Here is a 25988-nt window from a genome sequence, read left to right as displayed (position 1 = left end):
ATTAATGATATTTTTAATAAATGAAAGGTCAGAGCATTATATCAAAATAAAACAAAGCGAAATGGGCTTATGTGCATTTGTTCTGGCAAGATATTGACCATTTCTATTTGCGATTTAATATGTGCTACCGAGCATAGTAGATATTGATGAGATCCGAATATATGCAATGTTCGACATTCAACAATAAACAATGTCATCCATAAATTCAACATAATATCACAATAAATTCAATCACAATTAACATTCGATCCTGACAAGAATTGTACTACTACTACTATAGAGCTAGTAAGATGCCATAAAACAAGCAAAGAAAAAGAAACACAAATGAATAGTTGTATTTCTGTTTAGCATGTATTGATCCCATCCTTGCAATCCTTAGTCAAGTCATAAAAGGTCTCCACCTTCTTCTTGGCTCTATAGAGCACCTCAGTGTCCACCTCCACTCTCATATACCCGTCGAACTCAACGGGGCGTCCCCCGTTGAGCTGAGTCGTCTCGTTCCACCACTCGCTCGTGTTCCCCCACAGGTACCCGTAGTCATCCAGCAAGTGCACCTTGTAGTGCGACCTCAGCTTGTCGAAGTAGTTGTAGAACCCCTCGTTCGTCGCAACGTACAAGTTCCTCCACGGCGCCACCTCCCCTTGCAGCTTCGCCACTATGGCCTCGGGCGACGTGTCCGCGTCCAAGTGGGGCCACCGCTTCTTGTCCTGCGCCTTCTGTCCCCGAACAACGTGCACAGCATCGTAATCCCAGTCCATGCTCCCACTGATTGCGGAGACGATGTTCATCAGCCGCTTCGATTTCCACAGCGCCTGCCACGGCCTGTTGATGTACTTCCCGGCCTCACCCTCACACACGCGATACCAGTAGTTGCCCTTCTCCTCCGGACCACCAGCAAACTCTCGCCAGATAATCGAGCTTTTATCCTTACTCAGCTCCATCGGTGTCACCTTATAGCTCTCAACCTTCCTAACCGGGACATTCGCCTTATGCCCCCTCTCCCATCTCCTCCAATCCCTACGAAACTCGCGCTCCTCCACAATGGAAGCCGACTCTTTCAAATGCTCAAAGTCGAAGTAGAACCTAAAATCCTTCCCTTCCTCGTCCCTGCCACTCCTCGTGTAAGTAGACGCCAAGCATATGCTCAAATCCATCACCAACGTCCGGTTCAAGAACTGCGCTTCGCCTAGTGCACATAGAAAGCTCCAAAGATACTGATTCATCCCCTTGCAGTGATCTCCTCCCCTCGAGTAATACAAGTACTTCCCTCCCCTAAAAGCAGAATCCGTCCCCAATGTCGCGATCGTGTCATTGATCTCATCATCCCTAACGGCCGGAGGAGCACCCCTCGCCCTCTGACCACTCCTCGTCCCATTCCCCCTACTCCTAAAACGTCGAGCATTGACTCCAGAGTGCCATCGCCCGGCCCTCACCACCTTAACACTACAATCATCCTTAAAACCAATCCTATACCTACGAAAATCCCTATACCGCCTCCAAGACTTCTCCTTCCGGTTCCTAAACCTCCACGACACGTCACACTCATCCGGCCTCGTCCCATTCACCGGGGCTTGGTACTCCAAGAACACAATCCCCTTGAAAGTCCTCAAGTTAAACCTCTGGATCGCGATCAAGACCCTCGGGTCCGAGCAATTCACAACAGACGAATCAACATCCTCACAACCGGGCTTCAGAGTCACGTTCTTCCCGAGTGCCTCCTCAGATTTCTCAATGGTGGCCTCGGTTATAGACCCCACAGGGCTCACCGCGGGTGCATAGGCAACGTCCTCACCGGTCCTGAGGACCGATGAGTCCGTCTGAAATGTGGCGTTTTCGACATCGGTGAAGACCTTAGTGAGAGCCCTAGATGACTCCCATGGGTCAGGGGGTTGGTATGTGATTGCAATCACACTGAAAATCAACACTGAGAACACAAACACTGAGAAACACACATTGCTTATCAGCTTTATCACGTTCTGCCCAATGGGATCTGTTTGATTCACTTCTTTCATCTAATAATCTAAGCAAGGCAACAAATCCCCAAATTCCACTCAAATCCACTTCATACAGACTAAACAAATCTATATAATAATCTAAAGCCAAAAAATAGGATCTTGAGCCTTTACTAGAAGCATAAAATGAAACTACCACGAACAAGAAAAGCTCGGATCTTGAACTCGAACAAAATTGCAGATGGAGGAGTGATTACCAATTATCTAAGACGGACCCTCGATTTCTATGAACAGAAATGGAAGCAAGATTGGATCTGGAGGTGTGAATTTGGAGAAAACAAATGGGATTGAAAAGAGCCCTTCGCTGCTAACGCAAGTTTTTAGGTGAGTGAGTGTTTGTCTTAAACTTGAAGAAACAGCAATCCAAGAGATGTAATTAGTTACGAATTTAGAGTGAGATTTGTGGCAAATATGAAAGAAAATTAAGCTTCAAGATCATGAACACTGTGGGTCCCAGCTGAAGTCCAGTCAGTTTCATCACTATTGTGTCGGCTGTGTTTTGTTTGGGCCGGGCCTTCATGTGAGACCCATTTTTCGGCCCATAACTGGTTCCCAATATCATCGAACTTTTGAAAAGTTAGATTTTTCCCACAAATTTTTAACTTCGCAAATAATATTACAAACTTTATTCAAGTTTTATTACTTTTTTCATCGGCGAAAAATTTATGGCAAATAATTTAGTGTGATAGGGATGATAAAACCGCCTACCGATAGGCGGTTTTAACGTCTCCTACTGTGAATGTCCAAACATCGCAACCAATTAAGTCAGATATTTGAATCTTGAATGTTAGTATTTCAACTTTCAGCAGCTATGAAGCAAGTCATATTCAACCATTAACAATAACAACAAATGAAAAAAAGGATAAAAAATGGATATTAACCCCACAAAAATGGAAAAAAGACAAAAATGTGTTCTTGTTTGAAACATTAGGAATGAATAACTGAATGTGATACCTAAGTAGAATCGTCGTTTCTGTTCACAATAAAGAATGAATTAAATGAAAGAATAGAAGCTGCTTCACTAGTGCTCAACAAAGTGTGAGTGATTACCTTGCCTTGAGAGGCTAGAACTGCATCCAATGCTGCTCTTTTCACTTCAATGTTTAACCGAGCTAACCTTGTGTTCTTCCATCCTCAGTTGATCTCCTTCAGTCAAGTCGTCTACGGAGGAGATGTTTCTCATATGCTTCTCGACCGAGTCTTTGTCCTCGTCATCGACAGATTCAAACTATAGACAATGCAATTATAAGACTCTTGAAATAACACAACCTAATCTTGAAAAGGAATAACACAGATGGTTGTTTCTACCTCAACTTTGTCAAGATCCACATTCCCATCCTTGAGAAACAATACGAAATCTTGAAAATGCTCGGCTGTAGGCCGGTAATGCCCACTGTGAGGCCAGACCGCCTGTTGAAATCCAAAAATGATGATCAATGTGGAAGAAAATAACCACTGAGGATTGTGAAGATATACCTTTAAGACGCCTTTATCAGCGACGATCCTCCCAGCAGCCAGCGTGGCTCCTCCGGCCAAGAAGCTAGAGTGCTGAAACGAGCCTTTCTTTTTCTGCGAGACGTATAAGGTCCTGGACGTGCTAAGGACAAATATCCACTTGCAACCCTTTGGTTCGTCTATGGTGTCAAGAAGCTCCCCAGTTTTCTTGTACAAGAGCTTCCCATCCTCCACTTCAACTTCATAAGCCTCCATCTCCCTCTACAAACAACAAATCACTAGTCAATATGGAATCCTTATTAACAAAAATCGAGCTTTAAGGTACGTTAAATGCACCGGTCCAAGGTACTTGATGCACTGCTGTTGAAGCTTAGAACGAGGGCACTTCTCCGTAAGATTAACTTCCTTCCCCTCTCCTATATCTAGCCTGCAACCATTTCGAAAAAGGTCATCAAATATTTCAGATTCTAGCTGCAGACACTATTGATGAATTACCAGTAGAAGAAGGGCTCTTTGCTTTGAAGATTCAGCCATTCCATGTAATAGAAATGTAGATTGTGTCCATAACGGTGTCGTGGATCGATCTAGCAAACAAATTAAGAAAATCGAAATCAGTATCTTCTCCAATCCTCATTGCTACTAATCATACTCACAGCTTCGAGCCAGTGCTGCAAGGCGAGTATCTGAGCTTTGCTGTTCTGTGATAAGCCTTTTCCAACCTGAAACACATAACTTTTTTAGGTGAAAAACAGACAATTAAGCAACCAAAATGAATCTACCTTGGCAGCCCTTGTTCTTGCTCTTGACCAACGAGAGATTGATGTCTCGTGCTTCTCAATGTCGAAGAACGAAATGGAGCTCCTATTGAGCTCTGCAGAATCCAACAAATTCCACCACCTCTGCTCAATGCTCAATCAGAACAGCACAATCAGCAAGCGTTCGCCTGGTCCGGAAGCTCTTGTAGACCTTCTGCAACTTTATAGCAGCCGATTCTTGGTCATCACCTTGAGCCTCAATCAATCTCATGGTTTCACTTTTCTTGGCTCTAAACCTCAGATACCCGACCGGACCGGGCTTATCACTCTCTAGAAAACACAAATTGATAGTCCACCATAAACAATATCTAAACACCCATAGAATCATAGTATTAACCAAACAAAATCCAAAACTAAGCACCAATTCAACTCATTGATTCAGCTGAAGTAACTGTAAATGCAAGAGCCAAATTACAAAGAAGAGTATGTTTCAAGAAAACGAGCAGTTTTTAGTTTGTAAGAATAACGGAGAAGCTGAAATTACAAGGAAAAAAGAAAAAAAAGGTGAAATCTTCATACCTGAATCAATGCCAAACAGAAAGTTCTTGAACTATAAACCAAAAACACCAATCCTACGAATTGCATGTGTGTGTGTATATATGAGAAGCACAGCTGTACGGGTGGGATGGAGGAACGCGTAGCATAAACATAAGAATTTCATTTACCATTATTACTACCATAAGATTTTACTCTGTATAATTATTTCTTCAAGAGATTACTCTCTTAAGTAATTTGGTGTAGATGTTTGTAAGCTGTTCAACATTTATAGAATTATTGCATGAATTATACAAAATATTCTCTCAATCATCAAACAAAATATTTTGTTTGAATCTTGATTTGCACTTTTAACAGCTATGAACCAAGTCATATTTTTCAACACACCATCAACCATTAACAAGAACAACAAAGAAAAAGGGATAAATAAATGTAAAATTTTCGTATTGAATTTCAAGGGAATTGTGATTTATACAAAACTCCACAAGATTTTACAGTGTCCACCTCATTTTTTGGGATGGAAAGAACGAAAAAAAATATGTTCCTGTTCGAAACATCATCAATGAATAACTGAAAATATTCCTAAGTAGAATAGTACTAGGAATGAATTGAATGAAAGAATTGAACCTGCTTCACTAGTTGCTAAAAAAAACTAGTGCCTTTATAGGATAGAACTGCATCCAATGCTGCAGCTGCTCGCGCGAGAAAGGTTGCTCCCGGATGGCGTTGATGCACGAGAAGGGAAGTTGATTCTCAGGCGGCGTCTGCTTCGTGGAGATAGATTCACTTGCTCCAACGCGTGAGTCTGGAGCCCCTGTGGATAGTCTCTCAAGCAGCCAATCCGAGGTCCAGCTCCCGTGCTCCACTTGCAAGACAGTTGCTTCCCCAATTGGTAGGACATTGTTCCCTTGTGTGAGTTAATTCGTTGGAGTATGGATTCCTCCATGATTGTCTCCTCTTTCGTGTCTTCTTCTTTTTCCTCGGAGATGTTGATCTGTACCACACCGTTGCCTGATTTTGGAGCAGGAGGCTCTTCTGCTAGGATGAAGCTTCTGGTTGGGGATTCAGCTGTTTTCACTTCAATGTTTAGCCTTTCTAATAAGAAATCTCTACTCGGTATCTGGAGAGTGAGGTTGCTAGAGCTACGTGGCGCATGTAGCTCGGACGAGTTAACCTTGTATTCGACAATGTGTTCTTTCATATCCAGCTGCTCTCTTTCAGTCAAGTCGTCTCCGGAGGAGATGTTTCTCATGTGCTTCCCGACTGATTCTTTATCCTCGTCATCAACAGAATCGAACTGTAAACAATGCAGAGAAAAGTTAAGCACAAAACCTCTCAAATCACATAAATAATCTTCAAACTGATAAAAGAATAAGGCTGGTTGTTTTGTTTCTACCTCAACTTTGTCAAGATCCACATAGTTATCCTTGAGAAATGATACGAAATCTTGAAAATTCTCGGCTGTAGGCCGGTAATGCCCACTGTGAGGCCAGACCGCCTGTTGAAATCCAAAAATGGAAGTGTTCAATAATCAATGTGAAAGAAATAAGCAATTCTAGCAGATTGAGGATTATGAAGATATGCCTTTAGGACGCCTTTGTCAGCTACGATCCTCCCAGCAGCCAGCGTGGCTCCTCCGGCCAAGAAGCTAGAGTGCTGAAACGAGCCTTTCTTTTTTTGTGATACGTATAAGGTCCTGGACGTGCTAAGGACAAATATCCACTTGCAACCCTTTGGTTCATCTATGGTGTCAAGAAGCTCCCCTGTTTTCTTGTACAAGAGCTTCCCGTCTTCCACTGCAACTTCGTAAGCCTCTCTCTCCCTCTACCAACAGCAAATGGCTAGTCAAAACGCAATCCTCTATGAACTCTTTAATAAAAATCGAGCTTAAAGTTATGTTAAACTCACCGGTCCAAGGTACTTGATGCACTGGTGTTGAAGCTTAGAACGAGGGCACTTCTCCGAAAGGTTAACTTCCTTCCCCTCTCCTATATCCAGCCTGCACGGTTGCAGCTATTTCGTTAGCTTCATCACAATACGATAAGGTCATCAAACATTTAAGATTATTACCAGTAGAAGAAGGGCTCTTTGCTTTGAGAATTCAGCCAATTCAAGTAATAAAAATGTAGATTGTGTCCATAACGGTGTCGTGGGTCAATCTAGAAAACAGAAAAATCGAAATAAGTATCTTCTCCTCATTGCTACTGCATACCGAACCATAGTAATTACAACGAACAAGCATACTCACAGCTTCGAGCCAGTGCTGCAACGCGAGTTTCTGAGCTTTGCTATTCTGTGACAAACCTTTTCCAACCTGAAACCAACAAGGACAAACACATTTTTTAGGTGAAAAACAGATTCACAGAGAAGCAAGTGATGGCAGCAACCAAAATCTACCTTGGCAGCCCTTGTTCTTGCTCTTGACCAACGAGAGATTGCTGTCTCGTGCTTCTCAATGTCAAAGAACGAAATGGAGCTCCTCTTGAGCTCTGCAAAATCCAACACCTTCCACCAGCTCTGCTCAATCAAAACAGCACAATCAGCAAGCTTTCGCCTTGTCCGGAAGCTCTTGTAGACCTTCTGCAACTTTATAGCAGCCTCGTGTTTGGGGCTGCTCGGATCCAGGATCAATGAATTTGGCTGTGGCATGGTGTTCCCCGATCTAGACAACAAGGCAACCGATTCTTGATCATCGACTTGAGCCTCAATGAATCTCATGGTTTGAGTTTTCTTGGCTCGAAACCTGAGAGATCCTTCTCTCGAGAGCTTCCCATTGAAGCTCGAAGATCGAACCGGTGTGCTCCTCTCATCACTCTCAAGTTTGGACGAATTTGTAAGCACTGATTCAAATCCATTCTCCAAATCAAAGAAGAAACTAAGTGGACATGAACAAGATACCCCCATACAATTTTGGATGATGGATTGAAGAAGAATGCTCTTTGTGACCTGTTGATGAACAATTATTTCAGAAAAAAATAACCCTTTCTTGAGTTCAAAATCAAAATAAAATCATCAAAGCACAAAAACAGAATTGTGAATAACACACACACAACCAACAATCCCTTCATTTCAATAACTAGTTGAGTTGGTGAATATAAGAAAATCATATGGTGCAAATTTGCATATTCAAACCAAGATTTACACAAAATGGGACTCCACCATAATCCAAAATCTTATATCTAAACACCCACAAAATCATACACAACATTTAACCACACACACACGCACAAAATTTGAATTGAAAGAGATGTATCCAACCACAACAATCAAGTGACAGGTGATTACCACAAAGCCCATTTGCAGAAATGAGAGAGACAAAATCCAAAATTAAACAACAATTCAACTCACTGATTCAGCTTAGGTAACTGTAAATGCAAGAACAAAATTACATAGAAGAAAAAGATGAAATCTTTATACCTGAATCAATGCCAAACAGCAAGTTCTTGAAATTTGAATGAAAAAAACAGCAAAAGGGTCTCTAATTCAGCTGGTTTTTTTATACTCCTGTATCTGATTTGTTATAGGCTAGATGTAGCTGTGATCTTCGTGTGTGTGTTTATATATAGACGAAGCAGAGCTGTACGAGGGTGGTGGGGTGGGGTGGAGTGGAGTGGGGTAGGGAGGAGGAGCACGTGGCATAGACTTTGAAAGACTTAATTTCATTTTTATCATATTTTATTTTTAATATGAAATGTAAATGTAAATGTAATGGAGTATGGTAGAGTATTTTTTTTATGGTATTTATAATTTATTTTCTATTTTGACCTAGTCGTTGTATTTTTTCCACCAACAAACAATTTGTGGCTCTGAAAATTGCTCCACTCAATTTGAGTCATTGAGTACATAAACTCATTCATGTAAGAATTTTTCATTTTAAGAAAAAAATTAGTACTACTATATATTTACCTTTATCATGTAATTCTAGTTTTCTACCCTTATCATATTATTTTCATTTATAAATTCTATGTAAAATGGAAATCAGAGTTTTCTTCTTGCTCGAGGTTGAGTCAACTCCTATTAAAAGATTGTGTAGACTGTAGAATATTCTTCATTTTCCCCTAGTCTTGAAAAAAAATACAATATCGTAGCTTAACTTGCAAGAATATCTCAAACAAGTATAATTAATATTTTTTGAGTGAATTTTGGGCACCAATATCATTGACTTAGTATAATAGTGATTACTGTCATATTTGTATGGAGACATGGAGTATTAAATTTGGCGTGGATGTTCTTAACCAGTTGCTCAACAATTATATACCATTGCTTGTTCAAACAAATAATTATACAAAATACTCTCTTCACAATAAATAATTAGAATATTGTGAGTGGAATAGGAGTCACAGCTAAATAGTACTAGTACTATTATTTATTAAAAAATATAATTAAATATAAATGAGGAAATTGGCGAGTGATGGAATAAATTGCTAAGTATATTATTGTTATAGCGTAAAAATAAATTAATCTTTGGGACATTTAAAATAATAAAAATAAACAGTTTTATTGTTAACGACGAGAATCATGTGCGATTTATGTTCATTTTCTTCGTAACCAAATGAGTGAATATAAGAATAAATTGATAATTTGATTTTATACCGTATAGATCAGTAATGCATGTTAGTACTAAATTTAAGGTATTTTGACTCAAACAAAATAGAGTAGAGAAAACAAATAATGGTAACATGTAGTATATCAAAAAATAGCATGCTCAAGTAATGCATGTAATATAATATTGAATATATGCAGATTACATATATTTGAGTACGAATATACAAATTTATTTATATAATTCGATTCAATACATCTAAGTACGAATTGAATATACAAATTAATGTATATATATGCGGAGACCAGGTGAAACTTCCATGCATTTGTCAAGGTGAATAAAGTGGATTGCTGAGGTAATAAAAACAAAAACTCAATATTTATATACAAGTCCAAGGTGTCGGTTAATACTTTTTAATCGATTTAAGTGTCGCATATTTTGCATTTTAAAACTTTAAAATCACCCACAATTTATTGCAAAACACAGAGACATCATAAAGAGATTGTCGCTCTTATATATTTGTCAATTAATTTAAAAGGTTTTATGCGGTGGCAGTATATACTGATAAAATTAAAAAAAGCAAACTCGTGTATTAAAATATGATATAACAACTTTTTTGTGGCTGCCAGCTTTATAAAACCCTAAACTAGTATTAGTATTATTTTTACCATATTATATTTTATTTTATTTTGCTAAACTATGGATGACACTCCAACAGATAGTAAGAATACATACAATTAATTTATTATTCTAAAAGATATAACCCTTGTTTAATTTATAAGTTTAAACAATTAAACTGAGATTGCGTTGATATATTGTCAGTTTATTTAAGTCTATTGCGTTAGGAAAGAGATAATATTATCACGAAGTAGAGTAAACATGATGGAATAAGGAACTGCCCATAATTTTTTTCCTATATGAATTAAATTTTCCTACTTTATAATTATATGTAAAAGTAGCTGAAAAATGTAAAAATATAAAAACTAACGCTCATTGAGTGATTAATATACTCCATAATATATAACCAACCATATATAATTCCGAAGTATTCCCAATTAAAATCAAGAATCCAAATTCCAAAAGCAATCACATCACTGCATGGTACAATCAAAATATATGTTTGAAACCACAAAGCACATGTAATTAATTGAAATCCACAACAATCACATGCAGCTTGAATCCTTGGTTTCATTACTAGTATGCCCATAATAAAGATTATAAATACAATGATTTGTATGAACACACTGTCACGCACAACTCTCTAAAGCGTACGACGCGCCGTACAGATCTATCCGGCCAGTAATAATTATCCACGTGTCGTCCCGCTTTAGAAAACGCAAACGCGCTTTCTATTTTCCACTTCTGCCGCATTAATGCACCGACGGACTGTACTCCGAGGTACAACTCCAGTAAGCCGCCCATTCCTTTGACCATTGGAGATTCCTGTCTCACTTTTAGTCATCAACTCATCATATAATAATAATAATTCACCCTATTACTAGTAGTATACTTCTTAGTGGGTTTACTAATATTTTTTTTAAATGGTTTCGTTAATCTTGACTCAAATTATTCCCAATTTTCAATCGTCAGATTTTTTAGATATTAGTATAATATAATAATTCACATCATTATAAGATGATACCATAACCACCCTCATTCCCCAGGGCTAAAAAACAAGTTCCCATAAATATTTTCCAGCTAGAAATGTGTTTCTTCAGAACATGCTTTTGACTTTTCAAAACATTTTCTTAGATATGGTTTAATTTATCCAAAACGAATTACTAACAGTTTCATTTAGAGTTAGGTGAGTTTTCCATTGACCGACAGTGCCAAAAAGTCAATAACACGTCAGAAAAGTTAATTAAGTTTGGGATTTAACAAGAATGTTGTCACAAGGCAGATATAGTAGTTGAATTTTCACAACATTGGTTGAATGTACTTGTAAGAAAAAATGTCACAAAAATCCGACCTTATGAGCTGTGTTAGTATGATAATTCATAAATGTAGTGTAATGAAAAAGCTTAAATAATTTTACACTCCATGTCATGAATATTATATACAAATAAACATAAACTAATTATTGTGGACGTCCCAAACAACAAAATTGAAATTACTCCTACTTAGAGATAGGGGAGTAATGTTTAACTAAAAATTTGAAATCTCACAAATATATATTTTTGGGCAGTTCAATAATCCTTTATTTAGTGGATAAAAAAATATACTAAACTATTTTTATTTTATTCTCAGCTATATAATAGCCCAAAGGGTAAAAATCAATGAAAAGGCCAACAAGGAAAAGACCAACAAGAAAAGGCCCAAATAAAGCTGGGCCAAAGCCCAATCAGTCGATAAATATCATGCACTGAGTCAACCCGCCGAGTTCATAGTAGTTTCATTTCATTCCAATTCCATTTTCGTCATCGCGCGAATCACATTTGTTTGCTTCTCTTCGACTTAGCTCGTTACAGGTTAATTTTATCCACATTTTGCTACTACGCATGTATATATATATAACTCTGCAGGATTCTATTGCGTGTGTTAATATTACTATTTTATCAGGGGATCGGAATCGAGGTGGTTAAGTGGATCTATGGCGGTTACTGAATTTTGTTTTTATTTATTTTTGAATTAGTTTGTTTGAAGAATAAATCTCAAATTTGAGCAGAAGTTCTCGGATATGTGATTTATTTATATTTTGTAATGTGTTTTGGTGTGATTATTAGGTCGTAATTGTTTGATTTTCCCCAATTCGCAGCAGTGTAGGGTTTCGGTTGAGATTTTGTTGACAAATCCAGCTTATATTTGATTGAATCGGAATCGGCGAAGATGATGTCCTTCGAGATGAACGATCGTAAAAGTAAGTTTAATCCACGTTTGGCCGCTCGTCTTCTTTCCTCACAAATTTACACTCTTTTGGTTCTGATTGTGGAGTGGGTGGAATCAAATTAGCATGTGTATGTGTTTATAAATTCGGCTGAATATATGAATGTGTGATCCTTCTCATTTTGGAATTCTCTCGTGACAATTATCAGCTAGAATGATTCTATGGTGTTCCTCATTATTCAACTATGCTATAGGAATTGATGTTTGGCTTTTAGAGCATCATTTGTTAAAGAAATTTCTAACCGGTTGAGCATGTCTGATCTTATTTTGGTTCAATCAAACAGAAATCGGACTCGGTTTGACAGGTTTTGGAGTGTTCTTTTCATTTCTCGGGATCATTTTCTTCTTTGATAAGGGTCTGATTGCAATGGGAAATGTAAGTATGATCTAGTGGCAGTTTATCATCCAGCTTATAGTTGTGTATTTTAACCCATAATCTTCCTAATATCATTTTTTCTTCTGAAACAGATCCTTTTCTTCGCAGGCGTGACATTAACCATTGGGCTCAAGTCTTCAGCCCAATTCTTTATGAAGCGTTCTAATTTCAAGGTATATTTTCTTGTTATGATCCCCGGCAGGGTGGGGCCACGGTGAAGGCACTAGCAGTCCCTTTGCTGTATCTTCATTTTAACCTTCTCATGTTGATTGCAGGGAACAATTTCTTTTGGTGTTGGCTTCTTCTTGGTTATCATTGGATGGCCTATCATAGGCATGATAGTCGAGGCTTATGGATTTGTTGTGCTCTTCAGGTATAATGCTGTTTATACTTTATGAATCTTTTACTTATAAACTAGTATTGTTTATTTTCCACCCTAGTGCTAGAGGTTTATTAAGTTTTATTTGCTGCAGTGGCTTCTGGCCGACTCTAGCTGTATTTCTGCAGAAGATGCCTATTATTGGATGGCTATTCCAACAACCTTTTGTGAGATCGGTAATGTTTTTTTTGGCATCTTTGCTTTCGTATGAGTTAGTGTGCCATATTTTGTCGAGTTTTGATCCTTCCATAATGAGTTATAGCATAAAGTCCAGGTTCATGATGTCCAGGTTTAATTTAAGGAGTTAATTCTGTTTTAATTGCAAAGATATTCTAAGATTTTTGGTGGCCTTTACAGATACCTGTCTGTATTTTGCTTTAGTTCCAATAGTCCAGCGGTTCTAATAGTTAAGTTAGTTTGTAAGATAAGTGGAGTTCATTTCATTATCTGTTTAAATTTACATAGTACTTAAGGCTGTTTTTAGATTGTCGAAATCATATTGCACATATCCCTTCTTTAAAGAGCCTTGACATATTCCAAAATTGACTATAGAGTGGTAGCCATTATTCCACTGCTGCTACTGTGCTTCTATTACTTCATATCCTGTTATAGACTTTGCTCTGTTTATAAGGCTAAACATAACTTGCAATTATCATCATTTACTGACCTTTAACAATCGGATCACAATTTTCATGTTTCACAATTAGTTGCATTCAGTAATTGGTGTCAAAAGGAGATGGGTCCTGCACGGACGATTTAGTTTTTTCCATACTATACGTACAAAATAAGGAAGTTTTTTCGATAACCATACTATACGTAAAATAAGGAAGTTTTTTCGATAACCATACTATACGTAAAATAAAGAAGTTTTTTCGATAAGTTTTTTCCGATTCAGTAATCTGAGCTTGACTTCAATGGAAAATCATACTCTTGAAAAGATCATATTAATGGCTTTCGATAAGTTTTTTCCATACTATACGGAAAATAAGGAAGTTGTGCTTGTGGATGAAATGTTAACCTCTTCTTTTCGTTGGCATCTCATGATAACAACCATTTTTTACAACATACTCTGCGCTCTGCTCTCTTGGTGTGGAATGATTATTTTGGTACGCATCCTGTTCACAGCATATAACGTCTAACGAGCCAACTCTTTCCCAATGCAGTTTTTTGACCGTTACCGTGGAAAGAGAGTACCCGTCTGAACCATTTTCGCAAGAAAGGTCACTACTTACCTATGGGCTGCCTTGTAAGTTTTGTAAAAACACTTTGTGACAAGCATGTCAGGATAAAACCGATACAGTGTGGTATACGGTAGATGATAAGGGCTTGATTTATGCATGGTTGTCTTTACCTCACTGGGAAATGAAAGCTTCAATCATTTGGTGTACCAATTTCATTGATTCTTTTCTTCTAGTCCTCTTCCCTAATCTGAGACATGGTTATAAGAAAGAAAAACAGTTTCCACACAAAACTATATCTCCATTGATTGACTGAGTTGGTATTTTGTTTGCAATATTACACTATTGTTGCTAAAAATATGGTATGTATTGGTGAGTCATGAGACTGTAAATCACTAGATAATCTATACCACATTAGATTATTTGCGTTATTGTATCGGCTGTTGAAGGGTGTTTAATTTTACAGTTGAGGCTTATTTTATTTGAGATTTCATTATTATCTTGTAGACAAGATATAATTTGTAGGATATATGGACGTTGCCAACTAGTCATGAGGGAGAATGATCCCTTACTATTTAACTTTGGGTTATGTAATCACGATAATTAATGTGCAATTTTTCGCAGAATCATCATACGTATTAAGTTTCTTTTTTATTTTCATCCTTTCATGTTAGGATTATTATTATTAGCAGTATAAAATTCAGTGCAATATTTATGCTCAAATAAAAATGAAATCATCTAAAGAATCTCAACGAACAAGTTTCATGTAGTAATTATATCTAAAAAGAACAAGAATAAATGGAAGTAAACCTAAAAGCAAAATATAAAATTGCAACGAACTTTAAAACTCCACAATCTGAAATTCGTTGAGTTCAACAATCTAATACTACTGAATTACAACAAATTTTAAAACTCCACAATCTGAAATTCATTAAGTTCAACAAAGCTAATACTATATATTACGCAAAGTCCACAGAGAACGGAAACACAATCTCCTTGTTGGAATCGAAAGCACAAGGGACACCAAGATGCTTCATCTCTCCGGTGTCGCGATCAAACACCCCTAGCTGATCATTCACACTAGCAAAGAACAACAACCTACCGTCGTCTGAAAACCTCAGCGGCCTCCCACCACCATACGATACAATTAAATGCAAACTTCTTGAAGAAGATTTAAAACACTTTTAAATAGATGGGCTAGAAAGTGAAGATTTAATTTATTGGACTTTGTATAATATATATATTTTTTAAATTATTTTTTTCAATAAGTAATTAAGTCTATATAGTTAGAATTGAGTTGACTTTGATTTACTATGTGTTAGTTTCTTGATGTTAGATCATACACTTGGTGTTACTTCTAATGGGAAAATAAATTTTTGAAGTCTTTTTACTAAGTAATTAAATTCATGGTATATAGTTAGAATTGAGTTAACTTTGATTACTCATATTTCTCTTTTTAGATTTACACATATTTCTATTCTTTTTACTTCTCAAAAATTTGAAATATGTTTATATTGAATTCAAATGTGGCTAAACCAAGTAATTATGAAACACCAATAAATAATGATACAAAGTGAAACTAAATTAATATCATTATCAAACAAAGAAAAAATATTGCATAACATTAATTGTCGTTGTGTACTTTTATTTGACTACTACTGTTTACTATTAAATTTTATATAATATATTTTTTTATTTGAATACTACTATTTAATGGTTTGGTTTTTTTATTCTTTTGTAAATAGTAGTATTACATTTTTCTTTATTTGTATGTCTTATTCTATTTCATCCACACATCTCCTCTTTTGTTATTTCTTTTATTTCTCATATCAAATATATAATTATCTACTAAAATATGAAATGTTTCATTGAGAGTGGGTTGAGAGAAGTACAATTGTACAAATAATTTTTTGTTGTTGTTTATAATATTGCAAATACTTATTTTTAATTAGTTCTTATCTGTAAATATATTTTTATACTTATTTACTCTATATTATTTATTTTAAATTAATATATCTTCATTATTTAAAAATCTTATGTCCTGTGCATAGCACATGTGTTAACACTAGTTGGATAAAACACTTGCTTTATTCAACTTGTTGGGATTAAATAAACTTTCATCGTATGTGTCAGCCTACACCCCGTTGATAGAGGGTCTACTTAGTTTTGATAGGTTAGACAATTGAAATGTTGATTGCCGAAATGAACAAGGATAAAGTCAAGGATGATGTTTAGTGTATTTTGAGAAGGGGTAAATACCCCACCTCAATTGTCCTTGTACATTTCAGCCATCAACATTTTGATTGCCATTTTGACGTAGAATGGATTCAATTGTGCACAAACAAATTTACCATCTACCATGTTGATAGGGAATGACTGCAATCGTGCATATGCCAATTGAGCATCTTTGTCGGCAAGACATGAGATAGACTTGTATGCCAATTTGAATTTTGCATATTCGGATTTGATGAGAAGAGAGAACTGATCCCCTAAAGGAGGTTTAAGAAAACGGGCAGTGGACAAATTAAGAATATCCTTGGCCTCATGAAAACTCATACACCCAAGTATACAATTTGGTGGAAATTGAAATGTATTCAAATAGGATATGCGAAGGATCTAAGTTTTTTATCAATATACAAAGCACCTTGTCAAGTTTCTCTTATCCTTGCCTTTGATTGAAAAAGTAAAAGTAAGGATGAAAGCATTGAACATGGTTAGATTGTGTTTAAGACGATAGGATGACATTTGATTAAACAACATTTTGACCGTGTTTAACATATCAAAACGAAGTAGACCCTCTATCAACGGGGTATAGGCTGACACATCCGGTGAAAGTTGACACATCCGGTGAAAGTTCATTTACACCAAACAAATTGAATAAACCAAGTGTTTTATCCAATTCATTTTATTAATTAGTCCCTATGATAATAGGGAGGATAGTAGACTAGCTTTTGCCTATTTAGGTACAACTATCAAGTATGGTTATTTAGTTGATCATGTCTTACTCTTGTCTTCTTGATAGTGTAATATGGTTATTTAGTTGATCATGTCTATTACTCTTGTCTTCTTAATAGTTTTATATCTGACCTCACCTAACTCCACGCAAATTTCATAATAGAATTTCGGCATAATGAAAATCTTTTGGAGAAGATCAATCGGTGCAGCATTCAATCGTCGTTACCCCAAATCAACTCATTGTTCCAGTCCCCCTTGTCTTTTTCAGTGACCTTATACGAAGGTAATATAGTTGGTCATGTCTTTTATTCTTGTCTCCTTGATAATGTCGTTTCTGATCGTCCCATAGCCGAAGCCATTGCATTATTTCATAAGTTGATTGTTGAAAAACCATGTACGATTGGCTTGGCTTTCTATAACACGATGATGCATAGCTTAGTTGATGTTGACTACTTGTTTGATGCTTGTCAGATTGTGGATAGGATGAAGCTAGGTTCTTATTCTATTAAACTCAACACAACCACATACGTAGGTCTAATGAGTGGGTTTGTCGCCAACAATGAATTGGATAAGACATTTTCCTTATTCAATTCTTTGGGTGCAAATGGACTATTTCCCAATGTTTCAGTCTATACTACCCTTATGGAGGGTTTCCTCGTTTCTAATTAGAAACTGTGAAATCATTATTTTATCAAATGTTTTACCATCATGTCAAACTCAATCTGCCCATGTTGGTGGACTTTGTCCTTTCTTATTCCTTTTTAGTCAATGATGGAAGAAAACTTGAAAAAATGCGGTGCAAACCGTTGAAAAACATGGGTGAATCTCATGTCTTGTTCCAATACATTACTGTTGTCTTTGATGTGTGTGGTTGTATCAGTTTTTCTAATGCCCAAGAAATCCTTAAGGTCTCCATTGCCCGATTTTTTAAACCCTCGGAAGCTCGTCGGTTTGCTCTCCTGAAATCTCAATTTGTAAATCATAAGTTTGCATTTGCATGTATCTCCACTCTTGTTGACAGAGGATCTAGATTGGTTGTGGCACGTGTGGAGCTCCGTTCCTTCAATAGGGCATATGGTGAAATTATTGGGGAATCATTCAATACTTTCAAAATCTATTTGACGATTGAGCTGCTATTGACTGGAATGGAAATGGAAAAGTACAAGAAGGATGGTGGGGACAAGGACAAGAAAGCTGGTGGGGACAAGGACAAGAAGCTGGTGGTTAGTCTGTGATAAGGCTAATTTCATGCATCGGTTATATGGTGAAAAGCGTTATAATTTGCTGGGACTAACACGTTTCCTAAGCCAGGTGTATGAAGAAAAATCGCTAGATCGAGGAAATGCTGAAGGAGATGGTCTAGCGAAAGAAATGAATGAAGTGAGCAGGATTTAAAAGAAAAGAAGGCGTGACAGAGGGAGTCAATAGCTGAGGGCAACAAAGTCTATCTATACCTCGCTGGGCCCCACTCCAACGCCTATATATAGAAGAGCATGCAACGCACATGATATCACTTTTTTTTACTCTTTTAGCTCACACACATACACACACTTGGGAATAGGAGATCTGGGGTAGTCGGGTACGAAGGGTTCTTTTCTTTAGAAGTTTCGCAGTTGCAACACCGTCCGCGTGTGGACGAAGATACAATCTCTTTTAATTTCGTTTGTTCTGCACTTTTGCGGTCGAACTTCACTTTTGGGAGTCGACTTGGCTGTTGATGATACTCGTTATCTTTTCGCTTTGTTGATTTGTGTTTAGTTGTGATATTTTGAGTTGATTTACGTAGATCTCGCTGCTGGAAGTTTATTTTTACAAGTATTATGTCGATCTCTGTTTTATTTTGATGTTGTGGCGTTTGATATGGGAATTTGGTGATAGATCTATGGTTTATTGACTGATTGGAGGTTGTTGTTCGAATCTGAAGTGACGAAGTGTTTCTGTTGGTTGGAGTTTGTGTTGGACGCTTGGATTCGGAGTGGATTTAGCGTCTGAGGTTGGATCCGAAGTGAGAAAAGGAAGTTGTTAGATGGATTTGAGTTTTCTTCTTGTTTTCTGTTTTACTTCGTCTAGCGTCTGCAGATCTGTTTAGTTCTTCGTTGATTATGCATAAATTTGACTTAGAATTAGTTTGCTCTGCTTTGATTTCGTTCATGTTGATTTTCTTATGAGTTTTACGCAATTTGGTTGTAGAAGATGATGTCGCTGTTAGTTAGTACGAGAGTTAGTTATTCTGCCAGCTTTTCGTCCGTACTCTGCTTTTTCAGTCATGGTCCCCACAGTCAGTTTATTTCCTAGGTCTAGGTAATTGGAGTAGTTTTCTTAGATCTGGTGATCGAGCAGTTAATTTTCTCGCAACGTTCTCCTATTATTTCGCCTAGGTCTAGCTATTAGCTTAGGAGTTTTAAGATTCTCAAGTCAAGTTTAATTTGTTTTCCTCAACCCAAGAAAAAATGCGTGGCAGCAGCCAACAACAAAAACAAATCCAAATCCTTGAACATGAGTATTACGCATCCTTCTCTGTGGGATCGATCCCTACTTCCCTATACTAGGTTTAGTAAAGTGGTTGAGGGTTTTTGAAAGAAGTGCTCTGTGTGTCCGACGACCGGGATTTTCTGCGACCAACGAGTTCCTAGACCGCGTGATCTAGTGGATTTGCTGGACCTAGGGAACCTGTTATTTCCTTCTGTACGCACTAAGGAAGAAACACCTACTTTCAGTCTGCTATGTTAGATGTTTTGCTAGACTCTCTGTTAAATCTATGTTTTGCTAACAAGAGAGGATGCTGCTTGTTAGATGTTTTGCTATACTCTCTGTTAAGTCTATGTTTTGCTAACAAGAAAGGATGTTGTTTAGTCTATGGATTACGTTCTCTTTTGCTAACAAGAAATGATGTTGTTTAGTCTATGGACTACGTTCTCTTTGTATATATTCTTATTTTGTCTATGTTAATTATGTAGATTGATACTCTCTCTTAGTATACGTTTTGCTATTAATTACTTTCTAATTGTATTTTCTTTTTTAGTCTTACGATTTTCTTTGGATACTGATTTATTACTTTTTCAATGCACACTATATAGAGATTGATTAGGGATGATTTTTTTGGTTATAAATTTTTTGCTTACGTTCAAATTATAATTAATATTTTAAATTGATGAAAATATAGATATACAATTTAAATTCAACCAGGTATACATGGACATCTAACACAAATATGCTTCCTAAATTTATTAAAAGTGCACATAAGGACTGAAGGGATGGGGTTTTGCACGTGTATCGTGTGCACGTGTCCCTCCTTTCAACAAGATTTATAGTTTCTCACTTTTGCAACAAATATTACTAAGTATAAGTGGCAAGAGAGGGGTCGAACCACAAAGACCATAGACCTACTCGAGATTGTTTCTACGACACGGGGTTGGTTAGCTACCACACTTTGAGCATTGGAATATGGAAACACTAGAGTGGGAAACTTAAACTTTAAAGCATGAGAACAGAGATTGGAGCTTAAACTAAACTAAAGGAGTATGAAATGAAATGTAATCTCGGCGTCGGAGTTATCAATTCCTCCGCCGAGACTACAGAGCTAAGCTAAATGGATCTTAACATCTAAACTACCAATTGTCAAAAGCATCCAAGAAACATGAGTAAATAAATCATTAACATAAAAGTAAATCAAAGCGGTAAAAAAAGCAAGGATCCAGCATCGGAGTCGTCAATTCCTCTGCCGGAGCCATTAAATCTAACTAGAAAGCATGGTATGAAGGAGCTTCTAAAATGGAGGCGTCAACTCCATCGTCGAATCAACCAACACACTGTAAACATGCACTAAAGCATTAAAAACATAAAATTAAACCAAAGCATCATGAAAACTGGAAATAAACCAAGATCCAACTTCGGAGTCGTCAATTCCTCCGATGAAACTCGAGATCTAACTACAGTATCTCAAAAGCAATAAATAAAGCAAGGATCCAACATCGGAGTCGTCAATTCCTCTACCGGCACCATTTAAATGTAACTAGAAAGCAAGGTGGTGAAGGAGCTGCTAAAATAGAGGCATCAATTCCACCGTCGCAACGACCAACACACTGTAATTTTACATTAAAACATTGAAGACATGAAATTAAATGTAAACTGGAAATAAAATAACCAAAACTTCATTAAATTGGAAATAAGCGAGATCCAACGCCGGAGTCGTCAATTCCTTCGCCGAACCCATTAAATCTAACTACAAAGCGAGGAGGTGAATGATGCTTTTAAGATGGAGGCATCAATTCCACCGTTGAAACGTCCAACACCATGTAAATCTACACTAAAGTCTTGAAAACATGGAATGAAATGTAATTCCGACGTCGGAGTCGTTAATTCCTCCGTCGGGACTACAGAGCTAAGCTAAACTAAGCTAAGAGAATTTTCTACCTAAGCTACGGTGGTGTTCTCGGCTTTCCTATTGTAGAAATCTTCTATTTATATAGCGGCTTCAATCTTCAACCCTAAGGTAACTTCTCGTCTGCTTTGACCATTCTATCTTTGTAGTGAGTTAGGCTGACCCAGCAGATATGTCCTCATGTGTTGGCTTGATCAGCTTGTGTCTTCACTTGATCAACTTGTTGGTCGTCTGGTATTGTCAATTCTCTTCGCCCACTTGATCAGCTTGCACCATCTGCTTGATCCAACTTGATCAACTTAGCATGGTTGCCTATCTAGGCTCTCTTGATCAGATTGTCTCCAACTGATCAATTTGTCCTCATATTTGGCCATTTTTCGCTCCTTTTCCGAGTTGATCAAGTTAATCATGCTCTTGCCACTTTTTTTCCATTTTATAGCCCCTGCATCCTAGAAAACATGTCACATTTTTCATATTTCATTTATCTTGAAAAATATGCCATTAAATTTTTAAAACTAAAATTTGACAATACATCCAATTATATTGTGCTCTGACAATCTTTTCATTCATACAACCAATTATATATTCATACAAATATTAAGAAATAAATAATTTAGAATCAAACAACACCCAATTATTTAGGAAAAATGGGCATCATTTCATTTCCTGCCATAGTTTTCCACATTCTCCTGGCTACACTGACTGAAGAGGCAGCCTATCCAGATTAGTAAATTATCGAGCATGAAGATCTCCAGATCTTGAAACGGGGCTAGTTTTGCTCTCCCTATTAGACAGAACAGGCTACTTCATTACGTAAATCGGATGCTGCATCAAGTGGCTTGAGATCTCCATTTGTGATCTTCTTGGTCTTCTTCTCTTCAGTAGAAAAGATTGGTCTTCTTAAAAGCTGACTGTCCCTCTCCAAAAACAAATGAAAGTTCCATTGATGTGAAATAATTGGCTATAAGATAATAAAAAGTGAAAACATATATATGCAGGTTCCAAGGCTTTCTTTTAAAGAGACAGTTTGACTACGAAATTTCATCAAGTCGTTGTGGAATGCATGCTGACAACAATGCAACATGTTCATACTTAAGATTTATGATATACGAAGCTTATATCAGAGCCATTCCAACACTTTATCTCCATTCATAAACTGTATTACTGAGTAAAATTTCTTGAATTTCTCCCAGCTCCTACATGATTACATTAATAATAGTACTATTAAGCATTGTTACAAAGAAAAATAATACTCCTACCAACTATAGATTGAAGCAACGAACAACAGACAAGTACAAATCTCAACCAACATATATGAAGATGAAGTGCTTTCGTCATGAAAAATGCTTACCCTAAACGAGTTGTACTGTGCCACTCCTCCTGGATGGCTTTTCTAAATGGGCAAACTTTGTAAACATACCTGAAAGAGTATATCCATTCCACAAAAACATTTTATTCAAGTAGACATCGATGACTCAATCAAGAACATGAGAAAGAAACTAGAAAGGTTCTTACTTATTCTACTTGCTCTTGAAACATTGACCATTGAATGAATGAAATTCCTTATCCGAACCTGCAATTATATTGCGAAGATATTAAAACTCTAAACAAGTGCACCTCCAAAGTCAATAAAGTTGACAATAGAGAAAGGTTTTCTCCATGTCAAAGACTCAAAGGTATACCAAAATTTTGTTTTAGTTTCTGCTTCAGATTCGATATCCTTGACTGTATTTTTGATAATTTGGAACTTGATTCATCATATTCTTTACGCACTTGTGCAGCCTTTGAAAAGTCAATCAGGAATCAGATGAATATCTTCTGTTTGAATCCAATGGTGCAGAAACTAGGGAAAAGTTGTCTTTTACTAGAAAATATTGACAGCCTGAAAGATGCTCTTCACTCTTTGTTGTATCTTGTCTAGCCATGATGAGCCACTTGTGCCAGTTATATCTAAGAATTTCGGATCATATACTGGTAAGATTTTCAGCAGGTTGTGAAGATGAATCTTAAGAAAACTGATTTACCTGAAAAGTCAAATTCATCATCGGACTCAGGTATCTGTGAAGTAATGGAATCATAATGATCTGATCCATCAAAGTCATCAACTTGGTCTTCAGTATCAACATCATCAGCATCATACTTATGTTCATCTTCCTCTGAGGTGTAACCAACATCTTCCTTGTAATTGGCTTCACTTGGTGTCTCATTAGGATATTGGTGATCCTTACTTTGAGAGGTATCAATATCCTCATTATGTTTCTTGGTCTTTCCCCCTGTCCACCAGGATGCAACTAGACGGCCTAGCTCTTTCGTTGATAGCGACTCCGTATCATCAGCTGCATTTTCCTCTTGGAAAAACAAGGGTTACCATGTTGCTTACAAACATGTAGAGTAATGACTCATTCATTAGGGTATTTGAAATCTGAGAACCAGCACATGACATATAAGCTATCGAGTAGTACAGGGCTAAAGGTAAACCACCAAAACTCGTATTGACAGCATATTCACTAAAAAGTACTCCGTACCTGATTTCCATTGTCAAGACCTTGTTCCATCAGAAGTGGAGTCTTCGCCTAGCTGTTCAGCATTCTAAATAAAAGTAGATTTTCATTCATCAACAACTATTAAAGTTGAATCAGTGTGTTTTTAGCCAAAGAAGACCAAACCTGGACAGAGCCATCTTGTTCCTCTGCTCCATCATTTGAATGGTCACCAAGTTCAGGTTCGGTGGCAGCTCTATGATTTTCATCAAGTAGTCTCTCTCTCTATTTCATTTATTGACCAATGAGATTATGTCATTTGTTACAATCTCATTGGTCAATAAATATTTCATTTATTATATAAATATCTTTTATATATTAAATTAAATATATGTAAAAATTATACCAAAATCCATATTTTTTCATCCTCTACAAATTGAGATCACATTTGCTATAGTTCTATTAAAAAAAAAAACTACTTTTCTTTATATTTAATCTTTCTTCTACTATATTATAATTTCTCTTTGTTCTTTTTAAAATTTATTTACCATAGATGATGGGAATGACATTTTCTCTAATCTTTACATCCAAGAAGTGGGAATTTTTATTTTCCAGCCCACTTTCATGAAAATTTATAGAGTATATTGTATAAATCTTTTAGCATGTATAATAAAATTTTAATGGAAGATGCATGATATGATAGGTTATTATTGAGTAAAAAAAATATTATAACATTAGATAATACACATTAAATTAAAAAACGTGTAGGAGTGTGATTGTTGTGAGTAATAAGATGCTACTCCATAAATCAATGGTCAATAAACAAATCAATGTACCAAATGACATAATTTCAATGATCGACAAATATTTAAGAAAAAATTATATATCTTTTATATATTAATTAATAAAGTTAAATTTAATATATATATCCTATGTAGCGAATTTGAAGTAATATAAACTAATTCAATACTTGTTACCATAATTAAACTCATATTCCATCTGTTTCATTAGAAATGAAATATTTGCTTTATTGTATGGGATTTTCTGTAATGTTATCTTGTGAGTTGATAAGCAGAGAATAAAGTAATAGAGATGAAAAAGTAGATGTTTCAGTTTTAAGAAACGTTCCATTTTTAATGGGACAACCCAGAAAACATTTCATTTTTAATTATACAGAGGGAGTAGTTATTAACAATACTTCATTCGTCCATCAATAATTGTCTCATTTTGTCATTTTTATATGTCCACTAATAGATGTTTCATTTGCTTTTACTTTTTTTTATTATTTTTGATAATGAACCATATATTCCATTAATTTTATATCGTTCACAATTTATTATAAAACTAAATATATAAGTATGACTTAATCTTTCATTATCTTTTTTTATTCATTTTCCATAAAAATGTTTTTTAAAACTTGTGTTAATTCAAATTGAGTTTATTATTCGTAGACGAAGGGAGCACATAATTATATACTCATCTGATTATTGTAAAAGTCATTGCACGGGGGCTAATATATAGAAGTATGGCTCATCTTACAATTTTTTTTATTAACTTTTCATTAATTTTTTTTTAAAACTTGTACTAAATCAAACCGAGTTAATTTTTCATAGACGAAAAGGACACATAATTTTGTATTTCATTTGATTGTTGTAAGAGTCGTGTTTCGCGCATCGTGCGGGGGCTAAACTAGTAAAAGTAAAATCAAAGTTTTCATGTATTTTATAACAGTTCCCGCCGCCGAAACAGCCCTTAGTGACAATCTTGTTATTTTTAAGACAACTCTCACTTTATATAATCATAGATATATGATAGATTGGCATGCACATAGAAATTAAATTCAAAAATTTTAATTCAGTTTATTTTGGATAATCAAATAACCGAGGTCTGTTATTTTGATAACCGACTTTGAAATCAGTTCGGTTTCGGTTTAATAAATGGACTGAAATTTTTATCAATTAATCCGACAGTTTGGTTTAGGTAAACCGACCGAATAACCAGGTTATTAATTCGTTGCTCCATCTTCGTCTCTGTCT

General features: G+C 36.2%; 4 protein-coding genes across 8 annotated transcripts; 1 reads left to right on the top strand and 3 right to left on the bottom strand.

Annotated features, from left to right (window-relative positions):
* Positions 1-176: 176 nt before the first annotated feature.
* LOC125215379 lies at positions 177-2417 on the bottom strand. The gene has a single exon (XM_048116782.1). The coding sequence runs from the start codon at positions 2010-2012 to the stop codon at positions 345-347; it is 1668 nt and encodes a 555-aa protein (XP_047972739.1). The 5' UTR covers positions 2013-2417; the 3' UTR covers positions 177-344.
* Positions 2418-2898: 481 nt separating this feature from the next.
* On the bottom strand, positions 2899-4529 carry LOC125211814 (IQ domain-containing protein IQM2-like). Its single transcript, XM_048111751.1, is given in 8 exon segments — positions 2899-3240; positions 3321-3422; positions 3489-3728; positions 3804-3894; positions 3963-4051; positions 4121-4186; positions 4247-4381; positions 4383-4529. Coding segments are annotated over 8 exon segments (966 nt in total). The 5' UTR covers positions 4494-4529; the 3' UTR covers positions 2899-3108.
* Positions 4530-5210: 681 nt separating this feature from the next.
* On the bottom strand, positions 5211-8297 carry LOC125211813 (IQ domain-containing protein IQM2-like). Its single transcript, XM_048111750.1, has 8 exons — positions 8195-8297; positions 7175-7723; positions 7026-7091; positions 6848-6936; positions 6686-6776; positions 6362-6601; positions 6174-6275; positions 5211-6074 (listed from the first exon to the last, which is right to left on the bottom strand). The coding sequence occupies exons 2-8, from the start codon at positions 7679-7681 to the stop codon at positions 5439-5441; spliced, it is 1731 nt and encodes a 576-aa protein (XP_047967707.1). The 5' UTR covers positions 7682-7723; positions 8195-8297; the 3' UTR covers positions 5211-5438.
* A 3388-nt stretch (positions 8298-11685) lies between these two features.
* On the top strand, positions 11686-14349 carry LOC125211340 (vesicle transport protein GOT1-like). 5 transcript variants are annotated; one of them, XM_048111073.1, is made up of 8 exons: positions 11716-11788; positions 11880-11894; positions 12079-12177; positions 12488-12579; positions 12672-12752; positions 12855-12952; positions 13053-13134; positions 14122-14349. In XM_048111073.1, exons 3-8 carry the CDS (start codon positions 12147-12149, stop codon positions 14158-14160), a joined length of 423 nt encoding a protein of 140 aa, XP_047967030.1. In that variant the 5' UTR covers positions 11716-11788; positions 11880-11894; positions 12079-12146; the 3' UTR covers positions 14161-14349. The 5 variants fall into 5 exon arrangements, with proteins under 5 accessions (XP_047967029.1, XP_047967033.1, XP_047967030.1 ...); XM_048111075.1 differs by having other exon boundaries at positions 11717-11788; positions 12076-12177; XM_048111072.1 differs by lacking the exon at positions 11880-11894 and having other exon boundaries at positions 11686-11788.
* Positions 14350-25988: the final 11639 nt, after the last annotated feature.

Source organism: Salvia hispanica, chromosome 3, assembly GCF_023119035.1.
Source record: "Salvia hispanica cultivar TCC Black 2014 chromosome 3, UniMelb_Shisp_WGS_1.0, whole genome shotgun sequence".
Classification (NCBI taxonomy): domain Eukaryota; kingdom Viridiplantae; phylum Streptophyta; class Magnoliopsida; order Lamiales; family Lamiaceae; genus Salvia; species Salvia hispanica.
The sequence above is the reverse complement of the archived record's forward strand: the minus strand, read 5'-3'. Positions and strand labels throughout refer to the sequence as shown.

What these genes read in the sequence shown, in the direction of transcription:
- LOC125215379 (XM_048116782.1), bottom strand. Translation starts at nt 2,012, where the DNA reads ATGAAAGAAGTGAATCAAACAGATCCCATTGGGCAGAACGTGATAAAG.
- LOC125211813 (XM_048111750.1), bottom strand. Translation starts at nt 7,681, where the DNA reads ATGGGGGTATCTTGTTCATGTCCACTTAGTTTCTTCTTTGATTTGGAG. An exon ending in TGCAGCACTGGCTCGAAGCT is followed by an intron (nt 6,937 to 7,025) that starts GTGAGTATGCTT and finishes TCTGTTTTCTAG; the next exon opens with ATTGACCCACGACACCGTTA. An exon ending in AAAGAGCCCTTCTTCTACTG is followed by an intron (nt 6,777 to 6,847) that starts GTAATAATCTTA and finishes GCAACCGTGCAG; the next exon opens with GCTGGATATAGGAGAGGGGA.
- LOC125211340 (XM_048111072.1), top strand. Translation starts at nt 12,147, where the DNA reads ATGATGTCCTTCGAGATGAACGATCGTAAAA. An exon ending in TGAAGCGTTCTAATTTCAAG is followed by an intron (nt 12,753 to 12,854) that starts GTATATTTTCTT and finishes TGTTGATTGCAG; the next exon opens with GGAACAATTTCTTTTGGTGT. An exon ending in GGATTTGTTGTGCTCTTCAG is followed by an intron (nt 12,953 to 13,052) that starts GTATAATGCTGT and finishes TATTTGCTGCAG; the next exon opens with TGGCTTCTGGCCGACTCTAG.